Genomic DNA, 20,026 nt, shown 5'->3' on the forward strand with positions numbered 1-20,026 from the left:
AGTGTTCTAGAAGCTTACTCAGAAGAATTGGACTTTTCCATGCAATGGTTAGAGAAATGACTACAGCTGTAAGGACAGACCTGGGAAGTAAGATTATCTATCAGATGGACCAATTACCTTCAATGATCTATTTCAGCTTAGTGGTGAGGCATAGGGATAAAATAGTGGGAGTAATAAAACTTAAAAGCAGAAAAGTCCAGTTTTCAATGTTACAATGAAGATTCAGAAAGATTTAGGATGGTCTTTGTAGGCAATGAGGCTTTTCACTTATTTATTTATTGATTTAAAGGAAAACTTCAGGAACTACTCCTCTAATTGGAGGAGAGGAGAGTGCTGAAAACGGTATCTTTGAGCAGTATTTTCCAAGTGCCTCACAGTATGCAGACAGAATGTGAGCATTTGCATAGACAATGGATTAAATGGCCCAGGCAGTTCTCTGCTGTATGGGACTAGCATGCACCTTCCTGTCCACCAATACAATTTCTCTTACTTGTTCTTTAGCTCCACAGCATAGTTCCTGGTAATAATAATAATAATAATAATAATAATAATAATAATAATAGTAATAATAATTAAATGGAAAGGAAAGGAAGTCATAAAGAGAGAAAGAGAAGTAGAGAGGAAAATGACAGCAGAGGTATTTAGCATCATGAACCAAAGAGGAAGAATGTGACGGCTACTTCTTATTGTTACCCTTGTTGAATCAAGAAACAAATAGGATACAAGCTGTATTTGGATGGACGTGTGAGGGTTTAGGTGGACAGAGGGGTTTTCGAGAGAAGAGCCACTGACTGTGGAAGGTCTACCCTGAACTTGAGTGGCAGGACCCCAATGGACTCAGTTACAAACTGGAAAAAGAAGAAGCCACCTGAGTGGCAGGATTCCTCTTTTTAGATTTTTTTTTTCAGTCTTCTGAGAAGTCCACGAGCTGCCTCATGCTCCTGACATATCTTCCTTGCAAATTTGCAGTGTCCTCTCAGATGTCTTCAAAATATACAGCTACCCCCTTCTGATGCATCTTTTCAGGTCTTCAGCAACAACAAATAGAAAAGCTGAGAATAGGTCTAAGTTTTGTAAAGAGGTGAAACAAAAGGAATTGGCTGCTATTGAAGTTTAGATTTCATGGGAATTAAGAAGTGGGCAGGCCTCTTGAGTAGGTAAGCTCTGTCTCTTATACCTGCTAGAAAATAGAGTGTCACAGAGGGATCATGAAAGTGATGTGAAGTTTACTGTGTCATGGGGAAAAGAACAATGATTTGGAAGGGGTGCAAAGTCCATTGGGAAGTTTAAAATCTGCCTGAGTGTTTATAGAATAGAAATAAAGACCCAAGTGGGTATGTAATAGATTGATGCAAATACTTGATAAAAGACGGTGGAATCTCCAATATAAGTGGCAAAAGGGAGCAGCTCGTAAAGCAGAATGTGGGTAACTAGAGAACATGGAATCAAATGCACAAGTGGAGGGTTTCACCATGACACCACTGAAGAATGGATGTCCCGTTTAATATAGAGAACCACAGAGGCTCTTGATGTAGGAAGAGAGAGACTTTGAAGAATGCTGGAGAGATGCAGGAGTGCTCTCTCCCAATAGCTTGTGTCTCCTGTGTGAAATGAAATGTGAGAACGATGGTGATCACTCACCAGTTCCTAGTGGGGGGAAAGGACAGGTGACAAGGTAGCAGGAGGGCAGGGTCAGATGAGTCTATCCATCATGTCCCCAGCACTGTGTTCGGCAGTGGGCTAGGTGCTGCAGGGGATATAAAATATGCATGATGTGATTCCTGCCTTCAACAGGAAACACACACAATCGCTTACACAGATAAGAAGATCTTTATGCACTGCATGATTTGCTGAGAAGCGTAACAACCATACTGTGGAAAGGGTGGGGTGGCAGAAGAGCCCAAAAGTTCAAGCAGGATTTGAATATGGAGAGGAACAGACTGTCAGGAGAAGCAGAGGCTGGTGTGAGGACTGTTCACTCCCTGCATGGTGGGAGATGATCAGATTGCAGAGGAAGTGAGTGATGAGGGAAAGAAGGCAATGTGACTGGATAAATAGGAAGGAAGCAGAGTACAGTGTCTGCAGGAAGAATGGAGCTGCATGAAGATTAATTAGGTATTTACATGCAGAATGGAGGGAAGCAAGCATGGGGATAATGGAGGCTGAAATATAATAAGGCAGGAAACTGTGACAGGCAGCAAAGCAGATGTGGGGCTATGCAAGAGTGATGCCAGCCTCAGAATGGGAGGAAAGGATGAATCGGAGAGATTCTGAGGAGGAAGGGATGAGTTGGAGAGATTCTGAGGGGAGATTTGCTAAAACACTGTGACAGATTGGATACTGAAGGGAGGAAGGGGAGAGTCAACCTGTGCTTTTAAGGTTTGCTTCCGGGGTTGGGGTGGGATGGGCAAGAAAGATGCTGGTGCTAAATGAAACATCTGAGAAGGCAGAGAATTTGGTTGTCTTCGAATTTAGGGGCTTCATTTGCATTATGACCAGTAAGTCATAGGGAAACCTTGGGAAAGGATCGCCTTCACTGAGCAAAGACAATGGAGAAACAGAAGGTGAGGAAATTGGAGCTTGAGCTTCAGAAAGAATTTGGAGAGAAACCAAAAGCAGAAAGGGAGTTTGGCAAAGAGGCAAGGGTTGGAGCACACTTGTGAGGGATCACCGTTCTTAAGCCAGAGAGAACAGCCTTTGGTGAGCAGTGGATTTGTTATTAAAGTTTGTGCACATCGGAGCATTTATAAGATCCAAATGAGTTTGACCAAAGGACATGAGTACAAACCTTCCAGATTCTGTTTTAAAGAAGGGATACACAAGGAACAGAACAAATATACTAAGTAAATATCCTTGGCTCTTCTAAAGGAGAGTGTGTCAGCATTTCTAACAGACTGGAAGGAGGAAGTGCTCTTATAAACACTGCTGTCATTAAAGGCGCTGAACTAGAACTTTTGGCTTTGGTCTCCACAGTCATCTTTTTCTTTTCATACTTGTGTGTGAGTGTGTATGTGTGCACAAGTATGTGGGCACACTCTCCTGTGCTTATGCGTAGTTCTGTGTTCATGCACATATAGATTGCAGTGTCCCATGTAGTACTTTAAAATGTTTAATGATAGAGTAAAAATTTAATAGTCTGTTTTTGAAGTTCTGCAGTTAAAAATACAAAATTATCCCATGGCTGCTCCCAAGTAAACTAGGGTAATTTCAAAGCAGGATATTAATAACTCCCAATATGCTAAGAGAATTGTCTATAGATTCATACTTCTCTAAAAGTTTGTAACTGTTTGGGTAGCCCTGTGTGTGTGCTACTCAATCCCTCTCAGCTTCATTTTTCTCATGTTAAAAATATTCTGTAATGTTTGCTGGCATAAGCCAAGAGTAAGGTTGTCATTAGTTTGTCTTCAAATCCAATCACAATGAGTCATTTAAAAAAATCATGCCTTGAGTTCCATAGAAATTTAATTTCATATTGCATAGCCAACAAAACAAAACCTTTAGTGTGTGTTCTGGTTCTTCCTGGGGGTAAAATGTGTAGTAATTTTCTTATGAACCCAAGAGCTTTGTTTTCTATGAAATTTTAGTTTTAGGCCTTGTGACCACAGTTTGTATATGCTTCGCCAGGGAGTTGCAGTATTAGGAGGTGTGGCCCTGTTGGAGTGGGTGTGTCACTGTGGGCATGGACTTAAAACTGTCACCCTAGATGCCTGGAAGTCAGTCTTCCATTAGCAGCCTTCAGATGAAGATGTAGAACTCTTATGCCTGCCTAGATGCTGCCATCCTCCCACCTTGATGATAATAGACTGAACCTCTGAACCTGTAAGGTAGACCCAGTTAAAATGTCTTTTAGAGGACTCACTTTGTTCATGGTGTCTGTTCACAGAAGTAAAACCCTAAGTAAACAGAAGTTGGTATTAGGAGTGGGGTATTGCTGTGATAGCCCTAACCATGCTTTTCTTTGGAAGAATGTGGATTTGGGGACTTTGGATTTGGAAAGCCATGGAATGTTTTAAGTGGGGCCTAATGAGCCATACTAGTAGGACTATGGGAAACTTTGTAGCTGTGAATGATTTGAACTGTGCAGGCCTGACCCAAGAGGTTTCCAAGGAGAGGAATTTCTTTATGTGACATAGAGACTGTTTTTGTGGTATTTGGTGAAGAATGTGGCTGCTTTTTGCCCTTGTCTGAAGACGCTACCTCAGTCTAAAGTAAAAGATCAACATTAATTGCACAGACAAAAGAAGTCTCAAAAAAAAAAGCCCAGCAGAGACTTTGTTCTCTGATTAAGCCTCATAAAGAGCATTTTGAACAAGCATAGCAATTTTAGAAAGGAAAAATATAGAGTATATGGTTTGAGTATTAAAGGTCCATCAGGAAGTAAAATGGAGCCAAATCCTGTGTTCTAGGGGTTAAAAATTAAGGGAGTGGGACTTTAGGGCAAGAGCCTACTCAGCTAAGTTTAGATCCAGGCATGGGGGTACACACCATTAACCCCAGGAGACAAACATGTAGATATGAGTTCAGGTCAATCTACATACCAAGACCCAGGACAGCTGAGCTTAGGCAGTGAAGGAGTTGGAAAAGAAGAAGTTTGTGATAATGTAATAGAACACGGGGGGCATGGTCCAGAACTCAGCTGCTTTGGCCATATAGCTCTGGTTTTAGAGTGAAAATAGGAAGGGAATACTAGGACAATGGGTGCTGGTTAGCTGGAGCTAAGAAATTAGTGGTGAATAAGTATAGACCAGCATTGCTGAGGTGAAATCTCCTGAGAAATGTTTTCTGAGAGTACAAAGAAGCTGTGTTCCAGATATAGCCAAGGATGTACATGCTACATACAGCTCTACTTGGTAATGAATGCGTAAGTGTCACCCAGATGGTACTGTTTTTAAAGCATGATGGGGTCATGAAGAACAGCTGAGACTTGGCCCTGTGAGAGGCCATGGAAGACCATTGGTGAAGATGCAGTCTTAGTTGCAGTTGATGGCCCAGGACTAAAGGAGTAATGCAAAGAAACTGAGTTTTGGCATCATGAAGAGAGCCTATGAGAGGCTATTGGTGAACCAAGTTGCAGCAGAAGACCCCAGCATATTGGAGGTGCCAGTACCATGGGATGACCACCAAGAACAGCAGCAACAGTGGAGTGGATCAACCTGAGCTTAGAGTGCTACAGAGGGCAGAGCTGGAGAAATGACACAAGCCCTTTGGAAGAGACTAGAAGATCATGTGTGGTTCCCAGACATTGAAACAAGGAGCTATAATATTGAAGCAGCCTAGGAGACCCTAAGATTTTCAAGATACCAGAGCCATAGGATATCTCCTGAGAAATGTTGTTAACAGGAAGTGGAACCAGGAAAAGAAGTTTATTGCAGTCAACAAAGATTAAATAAGAGTTGAGACCACTTTGACATCAGACATGGAGATGCAGAGGTTGGAGTTTGCTCAGGTAGTTTCCTCTCTTGCCGTGGAGATGACAGTTGAGTAGTTGGATGAAGCTAAGAAGAGACTTTGAGTTTTAGACTTTTAACTTTGTTGAGATTGCTACAGAGTATAGGAACTTTGGATGTTGGACAAAATGTACTTTTTTATTGTGCTATGGTTTAGTATGGCCCTCATAGACTCATGCTTTTGGACAAGCCTATGGAGGCCAGGGAGTAGAATGTGATAGTTGGTATATGCTTCGCCCAAAGAGTGGCACTATTTGGAGGAGTGGTTGTGTTTGAGTAGGTGTGTCACTGGGGAAGTGGGCTTTAACACCCTAGTCCTAGCTGCCTGTAAGTCAGTCTTCTACTTCAGGTGAAGATGTAGAACTCTCAGCTCCTCCTGCACCATGCCTGCCTGGATGCTGTCATGCTCCTGCCTTGATGATAATAGATTGAACCTCTGAACCTGTAAGCCAGCTCCAATTAAATGTTGTCTTTATAATGTTGCTTTGATCATGGTATGTGTTCACAGCAGTAAATCTCTGACTGAGGCAAATGGTAAGCAAGGCTCTTGTGAAGCCAGTGTGTGGAGGGTTTGATGAGGAGTTTCACTGTTTTGGTCAGAACATGCATCAGAGAACAGTAGAACACAGGCCTGATAGTAAACTGGAGGATGTTACACACTGCATTGTACACATGCAAATTGTACTCAGCATGGATACAGTGCTTCATTCCTGAATTCCCAGCACCCAGAAGGTTCAGGTAAAATGATTTCCATGAATTTGAGACCAATCTGAGCTACCTAATAAGTTTCAGCTAGTTCGTGTTGAGGTTTGATCTGTTGCTAAATATTGTAATGCTAATTCCATACCTGAAGGTCTGAGTTTATGAGTCAGTTCTCATGTTTATAAGCTTTTGCTGTGTAAGCCTTGTTTCTTGATTTAAAAGTATTCGCTAGATAAAATTGGCTGCAGCCAATTACTGGAGAGATTAGAGGTAGGTAGATTTTCAGTTACCTGGTTGGAGATGGCAAGGAGAGAGTTGTTATGAGACACCAGAGAGAAAGGAAGTTGAAAGAGGAAGCAGGAAGCCACCGTGAGTGGAGGTGGACCATGAGCACGTGGCCAGGAGAAACAGCAAGTATCTGGGGTGCACCACTGGAGAGACAGCCAGGCCTGCAGTTAGAAAAGTCAAGTAAAATAACCATAGTCTGAGCCTCATATTTTTGTAAGCTAGTCGGGCATAAGTTTAAATAGGCTGTGGTACAACTCTAGGCTACAAAGACCCCTTATCAAGAGACTAAAACAGACAAACAGGCGAGAACTTCTAAGGCCACCAAAGTTCTCACCTCAGTGTTTAATCACTCTTCAGAGGCACAATGACCTCAGTTATTTATCCTGTTCTGTTCAGGCGAGCATGTGGTCTTTACTTATCAAATGGGAAGTTTGTTGGTTGAGATGTGATTGATTAACCTCTCCTTGCTATGCTCACATACTCAAATCCATCACATCATAAACCCCGCTCAATCCCAGCTAGTTCTCCTCCTTTCCAGGCGTGGCTTGCAGGGACCTCTTCTAGATTCTCTACATTTTTCAACTCCCCAGGTGGAGACGCAACGGAGATTCTTGCCTGACGGCAGGAGGAGAGTTAGTGTTCACTCTATCAGCAGTTGATCTCCGGGCTTTCATGCAGTTGGTTGTTAATTCAAATTGGATTATAATTGCTTCTTTAGATACGCAGGTATCCTCAGTTAATTCTACAGAAAAATATTCATAGACCTAAGGTTTTCCTAAATCATATACTGACATATGAATTTCACAGGAACAAAAGATCTCACATAAATGAAGCCTAAATAAAGTTATGGGTCATATTCAAATATTCTAAATCCCTTTGTAAGTTTTGTAGAACATTTATTATGACCTATTTAGATGCTTCACAAAGGGCTACACATGTGCCTGTGCTTATACAATGTTGCTATTCTATGGTCTATACATATGCCCTTTATAATATTGAATAATTTCTTTACCTTCTTGGAGATTCAACTTCTATAGTAATTATGTAACAAAATTATTGGAAGGATTGAAGATACTAATATGAGTAGACTCTAGAATAATCATTAACATCAGCTCTCTGGTGTATGTTACGGATAATTGGGAGTTGGTTTTTTTCTTTTTTTGGCATGTTTCCTTTGTTAAAGGTAGGGGTATGACAGCGTATATTCCTAGCTACAAGGAAAGCTAAGGCAAGATAGTTACTTGAGCCTATTAGGATTCTGTTATCAGCTTAGGTAACACAGTACATCCTGTCAGGTTAAAAATAAAATAAAATGGAGGTCAATATATTAGTGCAGAGAATTCTCATTTTACTATATGTCTCAGCCTTCCTAAGATTGTGACACTTTAATATATTCCTCATGTTATGATGACCTTCAACCATAAAATTACTTTTGTTGCTATTTCATAATATACATGTTCTACTGTTATAAATCGTAACGTAAATATCTGATATAAAAGGTGTCTGATATGAGACCCCTATTGGGGTCATAACCCACAGGTTGATAACCAGTGGTCTAGAATCTATGGAATCTACTCCTGCCTAGCAACAGTGGATTATCCTGAAATTGACCAACACAAAGAAGCCAGGTGTGGTAGTATACACTTGTAATTCCACTGATGGGAGCCAGAGATAGGTAGATCTTTGGTGTAGTCTGGTCACCCAGCCTAGCCTATTCTACAATCTTCTGGTAGGTGACAGTCTCTGACTTAAAGAGGGGTTGGGGGGGGGAGGAACAGCACTTAAGGTTGTGTTTTGGCCTCTACACACACGTGAGAATAATTGCATGTAATCATTTTAACCCATTGCTGGGTGTAAACATTACTAATGGAATTTTCTTAACACGAATGAATAGCCATGGAGAGGGTTATCTTCATAATTTGGTGTGGAAGTTTTAGAAACTTTTAAAATATATATACTATTTAATTGCTAGTAATATCTATTTCCCTCTTTTTCCAAAATGGATATGTCTGAGTTCCTGTGTGCACATTTACACACACCCCAGCACACACACTCACACACACGTGTGCACACACGTCTATTTTCCTTTGCATTCTTTAATGCCACTGAGTTTTACAGAACCCATGCTTAGGCTCTCTGGACAGCAGCAATTCAAAGACAGATTCCATCAAGCTCCTATCTGTTAGAACCTGCAGTGCTTGCATTTGGATTTGCTACCTAACAATAATGTGGTATTTTATAAACATTAGTGAGTGTGATTTTGCACTGGTCAGCAAAGGTAAAAAAAATGGGTGCTTTGGGAAAACAAATAAAAGAGGAATTGGATCTGTCTCAATAAATTGCAACAATTGTAAATATCCCAAAGATGCAGCCGCCTTCTCTGGCCTAGGAAAGCAAAGCCGACAATTACACTCTAGGATGAATAGGTGAACAATGCAAGGGCTAAAAGTTGTCATTATGGTCATTCTTCGATTAAGTGTGACACTGCGTCTATTAAACACGTCTCTGCTATATCTGCCCACTCAAGTCTTCAGATATTGCTTTAATCATGGCAATTAATATGTACATTCTAGTCAAGATTCTTTTCCATTTTGGTTGGAGTCTGCAGATATACATGTTCCATCAATTTAAACATAATTATAGAATAATCTTTCCCAAATATTATAGTTAATAACATCATGATGTCTATAAATTCACTGTAATTTATACACATTAAAATTTCATTGAAATTAAAGAACTTTGACAACTCGAGCATATTTTAAAGGCATCTTATGGTGTTTTCAATGAAATTCACAAAGAAGTCTCATATGAGCAGTATTTGTTTGGGATTATATGGCCTGGGGAGAGTCAGAAGCAAGTTGAATATTTCTGGCTCTGGCCAGGAAAAACTTAGTTTGATTCTGCTGCACATATTCTTCCCTGGTTTCAGAGATTAGAACCTGACATTTCACTCAAGCTTGGTTCTGAGCATCTTTGTCTAAAGGGAAAGCTCACAGTGCTTTTCTGTTTTACAGGGACATGCTATAGTGCAGATGTCCATGTGGAGAAATTTGCTACTGCACAGTTGATAATTCAGGATACTGCTATGACATGAGTTACTGAGTTATTATATCAGAGATTGTTGGTCTTCTCCATTGATGAAAAGGATCTGAAACATATTGGTTACACCCTCATACAAGGCATGTGTAATATCTGACAACTTTGTTAGTTGTGTTTCAACAAATGTGCAGAGAAAACTTATTGTTGTGTTTATAAGGGGCTGCTTATTACATTTTAATGTTTTCCAACAATGTATTCTACATCAACCTTTTATATGACTATGTCAGTTTTTTTTGCAAAGTATACAGTGTCTCAAACAACAACAAAAACAATAGAAAAGGAAAGGAAAGGAAAGAAAAAAAAGAAAGAGAAGAAAGGCAGACAGGATGGTTCAGTCTGATGTCGGCTAGGGAGCTGATTGTTATTGGTATTGGGATAGTGTTTTCTACTTGATATCAATGTTATTTCCTTTGTAAATTTAAAATAATATATAGAATACAAAAAATGATAAACATTGTATTAAAATGTTGATGGTTAATGTTAGTTTAAGAATTCATTTAATGTTATTTTTCAAAATAGAATTTGTAAATATAATTTTATTAATTATGTAGGAAAATATTTCCAAGATTAAGATTTCCGGATTCATAATTAAAATAAAAATAGCTACACTGAAAAAAACCTCAATGTCTTTTAGAGTAATAATATCTACAAATAAGATCTAACTATGTGTCTTTAAACTAAGTGTTAATGAATTGTCTGGTGGCACATGGCTCTGACTGTTTCCTTGAGAAGACCTGCTGTCCCCAGGAACTTCCAGATTAGACTCCACACACCCAGCCTCCTGCCTGCCTGGTCTGCTGAAGCATACCTTGCAGAGGTGAGAAACTATGCTCTGTCCCCAGAGCTCCATTGTCTGGGCCACAGCTCTGCTTGCCATCCCAGGGAGGTCTGTAGGTCCCAGGAACATACAGACCTCTCCACAATACACTGCCTGCCAGGTACCTCTGGGGAAGACCCAAGATGGGCTGTATGCTGTCCTCTGAGCTTCTTGTCCAGGACAGGGCTCTGCCTGCCTTTCAGATGAGTCTTGCCAGCACCAGGAACATTGAAGTTAGATTCTTTCCCACCAATCTCCTGCCTGCCAATTCTCTCTAAAACACACCCAATATTAGTAAAACACCTCTTATTCTCTGAGCTCCATTTTCCATTCCACAACTCTGCCTGCATCCTTGGTTGCCAGTCCGCATTAGGGACAACCAGATGGCTTAAAGGTCAGTGTAAGAACAGAGTCAACAAGAGCCAGAGTAAGCACTACCAATGGATCCCAGCTATGGTATACAGCAAGCCTTGGGTATCTCAACATAGCCAATGCACAAGAAGATGACCTTAAATCCATTCTTACAAAGATAATAGAGGCCTTTAAAGAGAAAATGAATAAATCCCCTGAAGACATATAGGAAAGTACCATCAAAACACGCAAATGAAATGAATAAAACTATTTAAGACCTGAAAATGCAAAAGAAGCAATGAAGAAAACACAAACTTAGGTAATCCTGGAGATGGAAAACCTAAGGAAAAGACAAGGAACCACAGACGCAAGCATCACCAACAGAATACAAGAAATGGGAGAGAGAATTTCTAGCATATAAGATTCCATTGCAGAAATCATTGGTCAAAGGAAATGTTAAATCTAAAAGATTCCTGACCAAAAACATCCAAGAAATCTGGAACACTATGAAAAGAACAACCCAAGAATAATAGGAATAGAAGAAAGTGAAGATTTCCAGCTTCAAGGCAGAGAAACTATTTTCAACAGAATCATAGAAGAAAAACTCCCCAACCTAAAAAAAAGAGTTGGACATAAACATACAAGAAGCCTACAGAACACGAAATAGATTGGACCAGAGAATAAAATCCTCCTGCCATATAGTAATCAAAACACTAAATGTACAGAATGAAGAAAGAATATTAAAAGCTGCAAGGGAAAAAGGCCAAGTAACATATAAAGTCAGAACTAGAATTAGATCCCACTTATGAACAGAGATGCTAAAAGCTAGGAGTGCTTAGGCATACGCTATGAAAACCACAGATGTCAGACTACTAACTATACTCAGTAGAACTTTCCATCACCATAAATGGAGAACACAAGCTATTCCTTGACAAACCCAAATTAAATATCTATCCACAAGTCCAATTCTATGTTGATAGTAAAAAGAAAACTCCAACTGAAGAAAGCTACCTACACCCAAGAAAACACAGGAAAAAGTAAGGCCATATCATCAAAACCAAAAAAGGGAAGCACATACAGAGAGACATACAAAGATATGCACAGATACATAGGCAAACGTGCGCACGTGCACAAACACACACACATACACACACATATTATTACCACAAATATCAAAACAACAGCAATTAGCAATCATTAGTCATTAATATCTCTCAACAGTCTAACAGAATGGATGCAAAAACATGATCCATCACTCTACTGCACACAAGAAACATACCTCAGTGACAAAGATAGACATTACCTCAGAGTAAAAGGCCAGAAAAATATTTTCCAATCAAACAGATCCAAGAAAAAAGCTGGAGTAGCAATTCTAATATCCAATAAAATAGATTTTCAACCAAAATTAATCAAAAGACATGGTGAAAGTATTCATATTTATTAAGGGAAAAACTCACCAAGATGATATCTCAATTCTGATTACCTATGCCCCAAATTAAAGGGCACCCATATTCATAAAGGAAATATACTAAAGCTTAAATCACACCTTGAATCCAGTACATTAATAGTGGGAGACTTCAACATCCTACTCTTACCAATGGGCAGGTCACTGAGACAGAAACTAACATGTTATGACTAAAATGGATCTAACAGATATATCTACAGATCATTTCATCCAAACACAAAATAATATAGCTTTTCCAAAATTGCCTGTATTTTGGGCCAAAACACAAGCCTCAACAGAGATGGAATGACATTGACATAAACCTTTTATCTATTAGACCACCAAGGATTACAGCTGGACTTTGACAACAGAAATAACAAAGACTAGAAACTCATGAAAACTGTATAACTTACTACTCAATGATCACCAGGTCAATGAAGAAATAATGAAAGGATTAAAGACTTACTAAAATTCAACGAAAATGAAGCCACAACATACTCAAACCTAATTGGGCTCAATGAAAGTAGTGTTGAGGAAAATTCATAACACTAATGACCAGTTTCTTCAAAAAGAAACTGGAGAGATCTCATACGATAATTTAATATCACACCTGAAAGCTCTAGAACAAAAAAGAAGCAAATACACCTAAGATGAGTAGAAGGCTGGAAATAAACTCAGAGTCAAAATCGGTAAATTCAAAACGAAGAGAACAATACAACGAATCAATGGAACCAAGGGAAAATCAACCATGTAGACAAAGCTTTAGCTAAACTAACTAAAGACAGAGAGAGAATATCAAATTAACAAAATCAGAAATTAAAGGGGGAATGTAAAGCAGATATTGAGGAAATGAAAAGAATCACTAGATCTTACTTCAAAAACCTATATGCCACAAAATTAGAAAATCTAAATGAAATGGATGATTTTTTTGATAGATTCCACTTACCAAAGTTAAAATCCAGCAAACAATTTAAATGGAAGTATAAACCTCAGGAAATAGAAACAGTCATTACATGTCTCTGCCTACTAAAATTAAAAAGAAAAGTATAGAAAAGAAAAATGAAAAGCCTAAGGCAAAATGGTTTCAGTACTGAATTCTAGTAGACTTAGAAAGAAGAGCAAATACCAATACTCCTCAAACCCTCCACAAAATACAAACAGTGGGAACATTGCCAAATGTATTCTACTAGGCTATAATCATCTTGATAACTAAGCTACATAAAAACTCAACAAAGAAAGAGAATTTCAGCTTAATTTTCCTTATTAACATTGATGCAAAAATACTTAATTAAATACTCACAAATCTAATCAAAGAACACATCAAAAACATCATCTACCATGATCAAGTTGGCTTCATCCCAGGGATGTAGGGATGGTCCAATATACAAAAATCCATCAACATAATCCACAATCTAAACAAACTGAAAGTAAAAAAAGTCACAAGATTATCTCATTAGATGCTGAAAAAGCCTTTGACAAAATCCAACACCTTTTCATGTAAAAAGCATCAGAGATATTAGGGATATAAGGCATAAACAGAATCAAAGAAATCACAGGAGGCCAATAGACATCGAGCTAAATGGTGAGAAACTTAAACCAATTCTATTAAAAGAAGGGAGAAGAAAAAGCAGCTCATTCTCTCTATATCCAAAATAGTACTTGACGTTCTAGCTAGAGCATTAAGACAACTAAAGGAGATCAAGGGAACACAATTGGAAAGAAAGAAGTCAAAGTATTGCTACTCGCAGATTGATTTAATAGTATACAAAAAATTCTACCAGGAAACTGCTACAGCTGAAAAACACTTTGAACAAAGTGGGTGGATACAAAATTATCTCAAGAAACATCAGTAGCCCACTTAGGAAAACAACATCCTTCAAAATAGCCACAAACAATACAAAATATTTTGGTGAAACTGTAACCAAGCAAGTGAAAGACCTAAATGACAAGAACTTCAAGTCTCTGAAGAAAGAAACTGAAGAAGATATTAGAAAATGGACAGATCCCCCATGCTCATTGATCATTCAGATTAATACAATAAAAATGGGTATCTTACCAAAAGCAGTCTAAAGATTCAATAAAATTCCCATCAAAATTCTAAAATAATTCTTTATAGACCTTAAAATAATAATACTCAACTTCATGTGGAAAAACAAAAAATCCAGAATAGCTAAAATACTCCTGAAAAGTAAAAGAACTTCTGGAGGCATCACCATCCCAAATTTCAAGCTGTACCACAGAGCAATAGTGATAAACACTACATTGTATTGGCATAAAAACAAACATGTTGATCAATGGAATCAAATTGAAGACCCAGAAATAAGCCTAAAGACACTTTGACAAAGAAATCAAAACCATACAATGGAAAATGGAAAGGACAAGAAAATATCCTGACTCAAAACAAGAAAATAACCCAGAAATGTACACATAGTATGCCCTCACTTATATGTAGATATTAGCCTTAAAATACATGATAATCATACTATAATCCATAGACCCAAAGAAGCTAAGTAACAGGAAGGGTTCAAGGGAAGATGTTAGATTCTCACTTAGAAGGGAAGATAAAATAGACATTGGAAGTGGATGGAGAGAGACAACTAGGTAGGAGAGAAAGGGAGGAGAGAGAGAGAGAGAGAGAGACAGAGACAGAGAGACAGAGACAGAGAGACAGAGAGAGAGACAGAGACAGAGAGAGAGAGACAGAGGAGAAGAGGAGAGAGAGAGGAGAGAGGGAAAGGGAGAGGAGAGGAGAGGAGAAGAGGGAGAGAGAAGAGAGGAAGGAGAAAGAGAGAGAACTGAAAATGGTGGTGTTTAGAGGCAGCTTTGGTAGGAGCCAGAAGCTCAAGACAAAGGAAACTCCAAGTAGTCTATGAGGTGACCCTAGCTAAGGTTCCTAACAACAGTGGATATAGAACCTGAAATGGTCACTTCCTGTAACCAAGCAAGACTTCCAATGGAGGATGAGAACACCAACCCACTTACACAACATTGGACCCACACTTTGTCCTACCTACAGGATGTGCAGGGATAAAGATGGAGCAGAAATTGAGGGAATGACCAACCAATGACTGTCCCAACTTAAGACCCATTTTATGAGAGAGACCCAAACCTTGACACTTTTAATGATATTCTGCCATACTTGCAGACAGGAACCTAAGATAAACTGTCCTCTGGGAGGCTTCACCCAGCAGCTGATGGAAACAGAAGTAGACACCCACAGCCAAACATCGGAGCACAGGGAATCTTGGGAAGAGGCGCTGGATGGGTTAAAAGAGACAGGGAGGTTAAGCGCACCACAAGAAATAACACACAAACAATTAACCTGGGTCCACCAAACAAAACACATGCACAAAAGAGACCTAGTCTCCTTACACATGTGTGACACATGTGCAGCTTGATCTTCATGTGGGTCTCCTAACAACTGGAGCAGGGGCTGTCGCTGATTGTGTTGCATGCCTTTGAATGCCTTTTCTAACTGGGCTGTTTGGTCTATGCTCAATAGGAGAAGATTCACCTAGTCCTACTGCAATTTGATAGACCAAGGTGGGGTTGATATCCATGGGAGGCCACCACTTCTCTGAGAAGAAAGGGGGTGAGGCATGAGGGAAGGAATAGGAGGAGAAGCTGAAATCTGGAAGTCAATAAATAAATGAAAAAAAAAAGTTTCAGTGTAGTCCTGTAACACAGTTAATGTACTTTAACTTCATATGCTATACTTTGCTTATAGTTGTAATTATTTTTCCACTAATTTATACATTTTATAGGACACATTGATTTTTATGAATAAAAATCAGTCTTAAATATGTTTACTTATTTTGAACCCCTGTCCCCTTTTAAGGACTTATCATGATGGGTGAGATTCATAGGCTGTTAACAGAAATTCACAGAAATTCATACTCCCCTTCCTCATGGTTTTTTCTTTTTTTTTTTTTTTTTTTTTTTTTTTTTTTTTTTTTTTTTTTTTTTTTTTTTTTTTTTTTTTTTACTTCTCCCTCTTTCCATTACAAAAATACCTCCTGGTTGCTTCCAGGTGTGAATAAACATAGACCTGAATAAACATCACTGATGCATGACCTTTGCCCAGATGTGATGGTAGGCAGATGACACTGCATTGAGCAAATGAAGAAACTGCTGGTTGGATCAGTCATCACTTAGGGTGAATGAAGATCATTTCTTTTTCCTTGTTATTTAGCCAGACATTTACTAAAGGGATATTGAAAGACCTAGTATTAGAGCTTCTCAGAAAGTAGATGGTCACACACACACACACACACACACACACACACACATCTAGAAAGCAAATAGTTTGAAGTCAAAGGGCAGAACTCAGTGCATTTATCCCATGCATGTTGTTAATTTAAGATGTGTTTTCCATTTCCAAAGGTCAGGAAATATCAGTTTGATAGCTCATTCTTGTTACACCTAATATTTTCTTTCCTCTACATAGAAACGCATCTAAGAGCCCAACGGGGGCAAAGGAAAACCATGTAAATTGCCTGATCTTTGTTTAGGGTGAAAGTTAAACTTAGCAGTTATGTTCATTCAACTTCATAGGAAAATTAAACTGCACAGAAGTTTTGCATTGCTCAGTGGCTCCTATAGCCTTGTAGATCAGAAGTGATGTATAAGAGGGTTGAGAATAGAGAGCCGCAAAACTCCAGTAACAAACTCCTGAGATTTCCTTATCCCTGGTAACGTGCTGCAGCTGGCTCACGTGAGCTTGAAAACTCAATTATGAACACGTATTTGCCTTTGAACTCAGTGGCAATCTGTTAAGATGGTATCAGCATGGCAGAAGTCTTTAAACCACAAACCATGGCAGACACTTCACATCAAGTTTTGTTTTCATTTTTGATTTCTTAAGGGCACATGGCTAACAATTTGCCAGAACACCATTAGAAACCATCATCAATAAACTTAATATTTTAAGTCATAATAAACATGTGATTGATGATTCAGATTGAATATCAACAGTATAGCATACTGTACTGTTCATGGATATTTCCCTTCAAATGATATCATTTCATTCTGATTTATTTTTATCTCATTCCTTTCTGTACTAATTTATGTTTGGAAAGTATTTCTAAGTTACCTCGAACAAAATCTATGTCACTTTAAAGTCTCAGTTTACTAATAATTTATGGTATAACTATAAAAACCATTGTTACCCAGGTCTCCTCAGGACCCAAATAGTTTCTAGATGTTAGATTTTACAAGGAACATGTCACCACTTTTCCACAAGGGGTGTAAACAACCTTTCTACATATATAGATGTGAAAATTCTGAATCAGGTACCTATATTTTTATATTTGATAAATATTGTTATGTTTCCACACTCTTGGGATGCTATTTCTAATACCAACATTAAGATGAAAAATAAATGAAGTCATATTTAAATCTCAGGAAGTAATTATGAATCTTCCACTTTCACTTCAACAGTATGTTGAGAAGATTCTAGACACTCCATAGTTAAAGAAGGTTGTTGTTGTGTATCCAGTATCATGCATCCAGTTGAATGTTTGATAGTTTCTGCCCCACATCATTAGGCCATTTCTTTTGTAACACCTTCCTGTGGGCTCCTCAATTTGTTGTTCTAAAACAGCTGCACACGGTTTATATGAGATGATCCAATCTTATATAAACTAAGTATTTTTCCAACATACATATATTTATAGTGGTTTATGTCAGGCCCAGATATTAGCAATAATTCAAAACATACTGTAATGAAACTTACGTGAATTTTCTCTCTAGATGTATGTTTTTTCCAAGCAAAGATATTTTATTTTTATAAAGAGAAATCATACAGTCAATGATTATACAGCCATTTCTCCGTGCACTCTTTCTAATCACTTAAGAAACTGCAATACACCATGCTGAGAGCAATGCCTAAACGAGAGCACCGGATATTAACTAGGGTGCAAATAAAACTTGATAGTGGCATTTTATTGAATACAAAGCAAGATTCAGGATCTGCCTTTGTTGCACACTCCTGAAGCGGGGGTCCAAGGAAGGGAAGAGAACAGGGTTATCCTTGTCTGGAGGGGTGAGCGCTCCTTAGTCCTTTTACACGGAGGGGTTGGGACATTAGCCCATGTTCTGTCGGTTGCCATAGCCTCTAGGATGGGTGTCCTTCCAGTCATCCCACTCCTGCATCCTGTGGAGGGCATTCTCATCTTCAGCTTCCTTTTGCTCCAGGTCGGGCTCTTCTGGCTCAGATGCAGTGAGAGTCGCAGGTGGTGGTGGTTGTCTCTTTTTTTCTGCTTCCTCACTTTTCTGGCGCTGCTCGTACCAATCATTCACAGTCATAGTTGCCAGACTTGGGTACCCAGATCCAAAGACTTGTGCTTGGGCCACACTTCGAGTGAGGACGAAGGGTTTTAGTGGTGGCCTCTCCTGAGGAGACATGCGAGATGCTGATGCCTCACCTAAGGAGTCTCTTTCCTTCAGGATCTCTATCTCCTGGTCGATGCTCTCTATCTCATCCAAGCTTATGCTAATCCACCTACGAAGTTGAAGGAGGTAATACTCCCTGACGCGCTCGTCATCAGCCTGGCCGCTCTCCACGGCCGATTTCAGAGAAGACAGCCTCTGCTCCACCGCCTTCTTTTGCTTGTACCTCTGGATTTTGGCCTGCCTCTGGGATGCCATGGCAACGAGGTTGTTCTCCTGGGTATCAGAAGTGGCAGCGGGGTTGCCTTCCGGTTCGCTGCTCTGGGCCCAGGGCAGCTGAAACTCGGCCACATGGTAGTTGTGGCTCTGGATTAGGAAGTTCATGAAGTGCTCTCGAGCATCCTGCAGGACGTTGAGGCGGCTGCTGTCCACCAGCTTCAAGGTCAGCGCGCCCTTCAGGGCCGGGAGCATCAGGTACTTGAGGTCAGCGGAAGCAATCTCTTCCCAATCTTCGTTCCTGCTGAACAAATCGAGCTGGGATAACATGTCCGAGGCCTTCTCCAGGAGGGTCAAGGCCTTCCTCACCTTCTCCTGGATTGTCTTGGAGCCTGTGGGTTGGGTCGCAGCTTCCAACTCCTCCAGAAGTTGTATGCCGGTTTCCAACAGCTCCCGGAGCTTCGGCTTCTGCCGCTCCTCCATGAACGACGCCATCTTGCCAGAGGGAGGAACCCGGAAGTCGCTGGCTTATTGAGGCAGAGTCTCGCTCTGCAGCACAGGCTGGCCGGGAACTCTCTATGCAGCCAGGACTGGCCTGGAGCTGGCAATCCTCCTGCCCCAGCTTCTGGAGGGCTGACATGGCAGGTGTTGCCACTATGCCCGGGTTCTTCTCTGTATCTTATTGTACTCTATTCCTTCCCCCTTGTGATGGTGTGGTGTGACACACTGCCTAAATGATAAGATGAAACGAGAGGGAAGATGTAGGCATGGTAACCATTGCTAGGCTACCAGAGAAGGGCCACTTGAACACAAGCACTCTGATTAAAGCCCCCAGCTGATCTACTAACTGACATGGCTGTGAGTAACTGATGCTCCAGGAGCCAGTGCAGCATGAATGCATTTAGTAATGAATAGTAAATCCTGTCTAAGGCAGGATGGGACGGGATGGCAAAAGACTTCACGATGCTTCTCAGTTTGGTACGCAGTTTGCAGTTTGAAGCATGCATTCTTTATGGAATTTTGTCATTTGATTTTTTTTTTGAGGGGGGGTATTATAGGTCACACAGGGTGCGTGTGTGAGAGTATTACAGGTCTAATATAATGTGAAAATTGAATAATAGATACGTTGTTATCTCTAAAATGTACCAGCACATCTTTCCATTTTAATTTATTATTATTATTATTATTATTATTATTATTATTATTATTATTATTAAATCTTTTTTTTTTTTACAGTCCATCCTGGTCTGCCCTCTGACTGTTCCCCACCCC

The 20,026-nt window shown here is 39.6% G+C and overlaps 1 protein-coding gene across 1 annotated transcript; it reads right to left on the bottom strand.

Moving 5' to 3' along the window:
- Nucleotides 1-17,906: 17,906 nt before the first annotated feature.
- Nucleotides 17,907-19,430, bottom strand: LOC116098412 (immunoglobulin-binding protein 1b). The gene has a single exon (XM_031381039.1). The coding sequence runs from the start codon at nt 19,247-19,249 to the stop codon at nt 18,233-18,235; it is 1,017 nt and encodes a 338-aa protein (XP_031236899.1). The 5' UTR covers nt 19,250-19,430; the 3' UTR covers nt 17,907-18,232.
- Between the last annotated feature and the right edge of the window lie 596 nt (nt 19,431-20,026).

Source organism: Mastomys coucha, unplaced genomic scaffold (genome assembly GCF_008632895.1).
Source record: "Mastomys coucha isolate ucsf_1 unplaced genomic scaffold, UCSF_Mcou_1 pScaffold20, whole genome shotgun sequence".
Taxonomy (NCBI): domain Eukaryota; kingdom Metazoa; phylum Chordata; class Mammalia; order Rodentia; family Muridae; genus Mastomys; species Mastomys coucha.

Excerpts from the sequence above, each read along its gene's own strand:
- LOC116098412 (XM_031381039.1), bottom strand. The coding sequence starts at position 19,249 with ATGGCGTCGTTCATGGAGGAGCGGCAGAAGCCGAAGCTCCGGGAGCTG.